The 9156-nt window shown below is 35.4% G+C and overlaps 1 protein-coding gene across 2 annotated transcripts in view; it reads left to right on the top strand.

The window, feature by feature from the left end:
- LOC107709559 (pyruvate carboxylase, mitochondrial-like) overlaps positions 1–8357 on the top strand; it is a 17271-nt gene extending 8914 nt beyond the window's left edge. For both annotated transcript variants that reach the window (XM_016514062.1, XM_016514071.1), the window contains exons 2-8: positions 409–551; positions 1062–1246; positions 1884–2049; positions 5278–5423; positions 6855–6972; positions 8085–8236; positions 8315–8357. In XM_016514062.1, coding sequence (XP_016369548.1) covers positions 409–551; positions 1062–1246; positions 1884–2049; positions 5278–5423; positions 6855–6972; positions 8085–8236; positions 8315–8323 — 919 coding nt within the window. In that variant the 3' untranslated portion in view covers positions 8324–8357. The remainder of the gene's footprint in view (positions 1–408; positions 552–1061; positions 1247–1883; positions 2050–5277; positions 5424–6854; positions 6973–8084; positions 8237–8314) is intronic.
- Positions 8358–9156: the final 799 nt, after the last annotated feature.

Raw genomic sequence — 9156 nt, forward strand, 5'->3', positions numbered from 1 at the left:
TATATATATATATTACAGCCTTATTACACGAATTAAGGGAATCTTTGTGTTTTCAATGGGATCTTGTGTAATTTATCGGTCTTTGGGTAAAGATCATAGACGGTAAAGACGCTTTGGAAGATTAAACAGTTTAATTGACGACCACAAGATGGCAGAAGTCCCTCACTACAGCAGATTCAAAACAACAGTATAGATATATATCGCTAATGGAAAATGAAACAGTTTTTGGAAATACATAACGCTCGTTCAGTATTATTTTGGTGAAGTCGGTAAGACATCAGGAGCCTTGGTTCATGTATTCTAAAGTGTGTACAGACCACTATCCGTATTTTCAAAACTATTTTCTGAAGGATAAATACAACCAGACCGATTTGTTCATCTTTGTCTTTTCTATTTGTGTTTCTCTAGGATGCTTCTGCATTTGGGAGGCTGCAGGGGGAAGATGGGCATTCTGCTCATCAGGAGAGTGGGTTTGTTTTGTCGTTCTGCCCACTTGTCTCCCCAAAGCCTGGAGTATCGACCGATCAAAAAGGTCATGGTGGCAAACAGAGGTAAAACTTGTAATCCCGAGATTAAATATTTTGCAAACAGTGAAAAGACCGTAGAAAGGGAAAGTCTGATCCATGGATTAGTGCTCTGAAAATCTAAATACACACAGGCCCAGGAGTGCTGCATTTTAAATAAATTTTCAGCATAATCTGAAAATGATTTACTTGTTATTATTTAGCCACCCTCTTGTTATTTACTCATCAGATCCTTGTGTTGTTATTTATTCACCCAACTTGTCATTTCAAATCTTCATGCTTATGGCCTCATAAGATGCAGGGTTTTTCAAACTTTTTGATGCCATATAGGCTACCCCAAATCTCCTTTTTATAATTTTTTCTCCCTTTAATTGTTATGGTGCTTTTTGTTGTCATTGTTCTGTCCTAAGAGGAACTGACAGATGTGGGCTCATTTCGGGGTGAACTACCACTACCATCCACTAACCACAGTATACATTTCACAAATTTGACTTAATTTTTTTCCTGTTTTAAAATTGTTTCGCTTTCTCCCATCAGGTGAAATAGCCATCCGGGTGTTTCGGGCATGCACAGAGCTTGGGATCCGTACAGTGGCTGTATATTCAGAGCAGGACACGGGGCAGATGCACAGACAGAAGGCAGATGAGGCTTACCTCATTGGCAGAGGCCTGTCCCCTGTTGCAGCCTATCTCCATATCCCTGACATAATCAAAGTGGCTAAGGTTAGGCAGTTATATATCTATCCGTCAGACTGTGATTCACCTTATCTGTCACTCTCTGAATGACGGCCTGTCTGCATTGTGCACTAAACGCATCTCTTCCAGTGCTTAGTATTCACATCAGCACTTCACTATATGGTGCTCAAATAGATCCATTCCTGTTTTTTTTGGAACAGTGTCAGAGATGCCAGCCAGAATCAGATCCTTTGGCGAACTCTCTCATTATGCTACAGGCAGCTCATCTCTCAAACCAGCAGCTTAGCCACCACAGCAATGCACTAATAATGCATAAACACAAAGCATAACACACATGCAACTCCACACCATATTAAAACCGAACAAGCAGCCAACATCATCGTCTCTAACCTCAGCAGACGGTCTCAGAATAATTTGTCTTTCTCCAATGCAATTACCATGTTGCACACAGTCAGCCAATGGAGAGAGAGAGGCCTTTCGAATTCTCTCTGATTGGGATTTTAATGAAATTAGTATTTTCCAGCATCAGAATAATTAGGCCTGACTGCTGTGCCACATACACATCCCTGACTAATGTTTTTTTCTTTCTGTTCTCATTTCTCTCTCTGTCTTTCTATCTCTCGCCCCTTCTGTATTTCTCTGCCTGTGCTTTTCTCCCTCTCAGGAAAATAATGTGGATGCAATCCACCCTGGTTATGGCTTTTTATCAGAGCGCGCAGACTTTGCCCAAGCCTGTGTTGACGCCGGGATAAGATTCATTGGTCCTTCCCCAGAGGTTGTGTGCAAGATGGGGGATAAAGTGGAAGCCCGTGCCCTGGCCATAAAAGCAGGTACCAAATTTACTCCTGAGATTCCTTTCTACATAGGGGTGGGATAAATAGTATCAGGGTAACCTTAGCACCAGGGTACTTGCAATATAATAATGAATTTCTATATTTATATAATTAATTTATATAATTATGATTAAGTGTTGCAGTTGATTTCACCTGAAGCTTTTAGAGAATGGCAGTGTAGAATAAAACAACCAAGAAGTTATATATTTATGCAAGAAAACTATAATTAATTATTAATAGTAATTATTAATATGCAGTATTTGTTCATATTATTAATATTTAATTCTATTTGATTAACTTAACACTTACAGGCTAATTATAGTCATGTTACATAACTTTTTCTCTGTCAACCAAAATGGTTCTAAACGAAGCCACTGCAGAATAAATTGCATGTTTTTGAACAAATGGGTTGAGTGGATGAATCAATGACTCACTCATAAACACTCATTTCCTGAATAAATCAGTGTTTTGTCAATCAGTGAATGAATCGGTTAAATAAATACATGTGAATCAGTGAATCAATAGGACAGTCTTATCATGTCGTCACCTATACTGGCTTAACAATGTAACTGGCAGAAAGAGCCACTGAAAAATCACTGCTACTAATCCATCTACAGAGTTGTGACAGCAGTTTTTGACCAGAAGTCTCAGATAGGAAGTTAAGGCACAGCTTATTGACTCTTGGACTTTTGGTTAGGGTTAGTGGTAGATTGAGGTTAGGCATTCCTCAGCTTTACCAAACTGCTGTCACATATGGCTTTGCAGCTGGATATACAGTATCTGACTGACTGGCAGTCTGTCTGGAATGCGCAAACACAAACAAGTGGATACAAACAGTGAAAAATGACTAAATTTGCCACTCAGCAAATCAAATTAAATCAAACCAGGCAATATAATGAGAACATTTGTTAAGGGTAAGAGCCTTTCATGACACTATTACTGAATTTACGCTGTAAGGTGTAAATCACGGATCCAATCTTTTGACAAATCTCCTTTTTTGCCCCATATGTTACTTTCACTTCACATACTTCAGACATAACCAGCTGTGTTTACATGAACACCTGTCAAGGCTGTCAGTCAGCACGATATAAGCTTGTTAGGTGTTTCTAGTAGGCCTAGTAGTCCTCAAGTGTTTAACCCGACCACTCTAAAAAGAGCATGTTGTTATTTTACATGTCCTTGTTCTTGAAAAATCAATAAAACTTCTAGAAAATGTAATTAATTATTCAATGGAGAACAGGCTGCCTTGATAATTCACACATAGCATTATGTGTATTATTTTCATTACCTTCATAAAGTGAATATTTCTGTGTGTGGTCATTCGAAATAAAATATGGCATATTTCTCTTTGGGAAATATGAGAGATGCTTCCTCTTACAATGTATAATGCTACATTTCGCTAATTCACAGTTATTTAAAGAAAAAAATAATTGCTCTTCATGTCCTTCACTTCATGATAAAATGTGAAAAGGGCTTTGAGTGTATAACAAAACCTGTATGAGTCAGTGATTTGCTGTTTGTATATTGATGTACAGTATGCTAATTTCTGCAAAATTTGTGCTTGACAAAACAACTTCAAGTTGGTTTGCTGGTTTTTCCTGGTTTAATCTAGTCTACTTGATCCCCTGCCTGTCCAGGCTGATATAGCTCCCAGCCTAAACCACAGACAAGTGCTAAGGACCCTTGGGCCCTATGATTTCCGCGATGTGGAAAACGCTGACGGAATTGCGGAATCCAGTCATAAAAACTACCGTCATATCATATACACACAGAAATGTAAAGGTATTCATGGCAACCTATCAAAATAAAAGTTAATTAACTTTAAGACATTGTGCCAGAAATATATTACTATTAAACAGTAGAATGTACGTAATACTACTACTACTACTACTAAAAATATATATAAAAAAAAAATTAATGAATAATCACTGAATATTTCTTCCATGTTTACATTTTAATAGTAAATCCCCATTGTTTGCCCAAAAATAAAGTTTGTTTAATTTTCATTAATTAAAAAACAAATCAATGTTTTATGCTTTCATTTGATAACCAGAAAAAAATACAGAAAACACCACATAATTTCTGAGAGAGAGAGAGAGAGAGAAAAAACATTTCATAAGGCCATTGAAAGAATAAATTTGAAAAATTAAGTTTTTTTTTTTTAGGCATTCAAATAATTAGACATGCTAAAACACAGAATTTGGTAACAACATAATTTGGTAACTTTTAATAAATTGATGTTAAATAGCTTTTTGATTAATAAAATTGAATTTAACCATCAAAAAAGGAGTCCAGAAAAAATATATGGTAAAAAAATGAATCTAGAAAAATTAAAACGGAAAAAAAAACGAGAAAAAAAAAAAAAAAAAAAAAAAAAAAAAAAAAAAAAACGGAATTTGGGCAAAAATAAAACGGATTTCATAGGGCCCTAGGACCCCTGAGAAACAGTTAAACACCTTACATCATGTCTACACTGGACACAACAAAGTGACCGTTCCAAATGCATTTGTCCTTTGTGTCAGAAGTAGTGCGAGCACTTGGAGTATGTCAGAAATAGAATGGGCATCAGTTTACTAACTATGCTTCTTGGTTTCCTACTGTTGAGATGCTTCTGCTCAGCGCTTGTGCTTTGCTATCTTTTACTTTGGAATTTCTCTTTAATTTCCTGTTCAGCAGAGAACAAGTAGTGTTCTCTATATTGGCTTTCCTTATCAAACACTGTTTCTACACTGTGCCGATCACACTGCACTGATCTTTTTAAATCCTCTTTTTCTTTTGAGTCCCTTATATTAATTTTAATGAATCTTATTTTATTCTAACTAATTTATTATTTTTACCTCTTTTATTGTATATATATTTTAAATTTTTATATTTCTAATGACACTTTTTATGATTCTTTTTTTTAAATATATTTTTTAAAGCACTTTGAATTATCACTATGTATTAAATATGCTATATAATTAAACTTGCCTGCCTTGCATTGCCTTTGCTTACTGTCAGGAATTGTCATGTCGCGTTGCACCGCATCCAGTGTAGACAATATCACTGATTATAATGGGTTTTATTGTCTTTTGTCGCGTTGTGCCACTCATGCCGCTCATGCTGTTAGGGTAGATATATATATATATTTTTTAAATGAGAGTATTAATTACAAAAGTTTGTGAAATAAGAGGAGATTCAGGTGTGTGTGTGTGTGTGTGTGTGTGTGTGTGTGTGTGTGTGAAGGTGTTCCAGTTGTTTCCGGAACAGACGCACCCATCTCATCTCTTCAAGAGGCTCAGGAGTTTGCCAAAACATATGGCTTTCCCATTATCTTTAAAGCTGCATATGGAGGAGGAGGCCGTGGGATGAGGGTGGTCCGAGATTATGAGGTCTGTGTATCTTCTGGCCCATGAAGGCATCAAAAATTAAATGACCATAGAATCAGAAATCCATCATATGTCACTGTGATAATAACAGGGCAGCCATCTAAATATACAGAGCGCCACAGCGATTACACTTATTACTTATAACTGCATCTACAAATTAAACTGAAATAGAAAGTATTTTAAAATTGAAAAGTTGCACACATCACTTTTTCACTCAAAGGCTCAGGAACATTCTTGCTAGACCCAAAAAATCACCCTTTTCCTGTAAATAAAAAAAAATATTATCTGACATTGTGTTCTGACAGTATCTGACAGTAGTGCCCTTCTCCCCTTAAACATAATTGTTTCATGGCTAGCCCACTAAACTATGCCGATTACGACTGTTAATGGGCCTCATTTTCTGCAGATGTGTATACACTATATACTGTTTATGTCAGTATATACTGCCTATTTTACGACTGCATTCAATTGTGTTATGGTACGATAGATGCTCATTGTCCTCTACTTGACATGTGGACATGCACATGTGACAATTACTACTCCAGTGCAATACTAAATCACATTGACATTGCTTGCTCTACATAGTCCATTTGCTGTATTTATTGCCTGTATTTACAGTCACTAGTGAAAAGTGTTTAGTGTTTATTGCCTCTTTCTACCAGGCTCTGTGAGACAAGTGAACAAGCACTGTCTTGTAAAGAGTGTTAAATAGTGTTTCTGAATGGCTTCTGAAGAGACTTCATTTCATGTCTTCAACTACTTCACAGAAGAGAAATGAAAGCATACCAAATTCAACCTTTCATGAAAACAATTGACTGATCACCAAATGACATTAGTGAATGTTTGGCCTTTGTTCCACTAATAGAAATCATTGCCATTTTATTCTCTACTGTTCTGGATTTGCTTTCAGTTTATCAGACACACTCGAACCCTTTGGATTATTTCAATTTAAAACAATGGAAGGCTTTTGGAACAATGGAATATTATATTATATTATATTATATTATAATAAAAAATAAAAATAAATAAGCAGCACAACCGTTTTCAGATTTGACAATCATATAAATGTTTCTTGAGCACCAAATCAGCATCTTAGAATGATTTGGAGTAAAGGCTGCTGAAAATTCAGCTATTCCATGATAGGAATCAATTACATTTTAAAATATATTAAAGTAGAAAACAGTTATTATAATATTTCATAATATTACTGTTGTTACTGTATTTTATCAGGTATTTAATTGTTATATTTCATTACTGTTCATTCCTGTTTTTACTGTGTTTTTTTAAATAAAATTAGCATAAGAAACATTTTTTCTTATTTACTTTTTTATTCACTTTTCTTACTGACTGCACACTTTTTAACAGTAGTGTAAATACAACAAGTATTTTGGCCTTTTTATTATTGTAATATTGAATTTTGTGACTGATTTACAGGAATTAGAGGAGAACTATCAGAGAGCATATTCAGAGGCTCTGGCGGCATTTGGTAATGGTGCTCTGTTTGTTGAGAAGTTCATCGAGAAACCACGCCACATTGAAGTACAAATTCTTGGTGAGTATATTAATCCATGTATTTTGTGTTTGTGTATGTTTGCATTTACAAAAGAAACAGAGAGAGAGATAATATAAGAATTTGTCTGCTAGTCCCTAGACTGCGTGCACATATTTGTTTACTATGCTTACTATGATCTATTAGCTTCTCTCTGGTGTATTTGAGCCATTATAGCTGAGTATTTTGGCTCATTAGACGTGATTTGCTCGTCTGGAACAGAGCTCATAGTCGATAACATACAGCTGGAATTGAATTGGGCTTGTTAACAGAGAATGGCTCTGTGTGTGTCCAGGAAACACCAACCACATGCTTTCTTTCTCTCTCTCCCTTTCTCTCATTCTCAAATAAACTGATTTTTATGACTGTCTTCTTGTCCTAAACTGTGAATCTAATACCAAAGCTATGTTGACAAATATCTGAGATACAAAATAATTCATTTAAATTCAAAGGAGAGTATCAACAAAATCCAGCATTTTCATTAGAAGAGGACTGTTTTAACAACAATTTTAAAGCAATTGTATTATCTTGCTTTCATTTTCTGTAACAGGATGAAATGTTTTAGGGATAATACAAAGAATATCAGAGATTTTGCAAATGCATGGCTAATTCTTGCTCATGATTTTGTTGTTTTCCCACAAAAAAGTTGTCACTTTCTTGTTTTTTGTAACTAAAGGGAGATTACAAAAGACTAACAGGATTAAAGTGCAGTTGAGGACACAGTAAAGACCTACAATATGAAATGACTGCCAATTAAAGCAATATTCATGAGAAAACATTGGTTAGACAAAGGAAATAAGAAACACCTGAAAAAGATCATAATAAATGTCCAGTGTTTCATGTGACATGACAATAATGGCAACATCTGCTCAAAGCAAAGTAGTAAATTGATTAAAAAATTCATCCTTAGTTCAATTATTTGTGATAAAACGAATGTAATTTTTATCTTTAAAACTTGCTTAATAAAAAGAAAATATTTTATTCAGTATATTGAGACGGGACATGGAAATGTTCTGCATTGTGGGAGTAACCCAGTCAGGCAAACTTAAACCTCTCTCCTCGCATCTCTCTCTGTCCTTTCTGATCAATATTATTCTTCTCACTTTCACTCACAGGTGATAAATATGGAAATGTAATTCATCTGTATGAGAGGGATTGCTCTATCCAGAGAAGACATCAGAAAGTGGTAGAGATCGCTCCTGCTGCCCAGCTCGACCTTCACCTCAGAGACAGACTGACCTCAGACTCGGTCAACCTGGCAAAACAGGTACAGAACAGACACACATGTGAATAATTGAAGTGTTCAACCTGCAACCACAGCTTACACATATATTTCTCTTAGCAGCATACTTAGCATGCCCTTCCTGAGCTTTCCTCTAGACAGTGTGAGTCAATCAACTCAAGGTTTTAATATCTTCTCTCACTTCATTATGCCTGGTCACATGCACACACACACACACACCTTCAAGGCAGGTTTCTCTTGACTCTTTTGCTATATGTTTGTATTGAATGATTAACATATGTTAGTTCTCAGTGCTGGTCTGTCAAAAGATCTAGTCACAGAGGAATGTGTTTTATTTATTGATGTATTAAGCAGAGGCTGATAAATGGAGATTGAAGCGATCAATGAATTATTGGTAGTAAACTCCCAGTGATGTCTGTCATTATGGAGATATGTGTTGCACCACCTACATAATTTCTCTCTTACTCTTTCTCTGTATCTGTCACGCTGTCTTCTTTTTCTTTCTATGTAAGTATAGAAGTAGACAGTTCTATAGAAGTAGAAAGTAACAAACTTGCAATCACATCATTTGCTGCATGGCACAAGCTGATTGATTCTGCTGATATAAATATACAGTATATATATATATATATATATATATGCAGTATGTGTGTAGTGTATGTATGTTGTGTGTGTATATATACATACATACAGTATATTCAAGTCAAGTCACCTTTATTTATATAGCATTTTATACAATACAGATTGTCAAAGCAGCTTTGCAGTGTTAAGCAGAAAATAGTGTGTCAATAATGCAAACAAAAAATAAATTCTGCTGTAAAGCAGCTTTAAAAAGAGGACAATAGTAACAGTTAACTTTTCAGTTAAAGGCAGTTCATTGTTGATTCAGTGATGTCATCGTCCAGATCAGTTAAATTCTCTTCCAATAGTGTCTGTGCAATCAA

Source organism: Sinocyclocheilus rhinocerous, unplaced genomic scaffold (genome assembly GCF_001515625.1).
Source record: "Sinocyclocheilus rhinocerous isolate Xijiao unplaced genomic scaffold, SAMN03320098_v1.1 scaffold2148, whole genome shotgun sequence".
NCBI lineage: Eukaryota > Metazoa > Chordata > Actinopteri > Cypriniformes > Cyprinidae > Sinocyclocheilus > Sinocyclocheilus rhinocerous.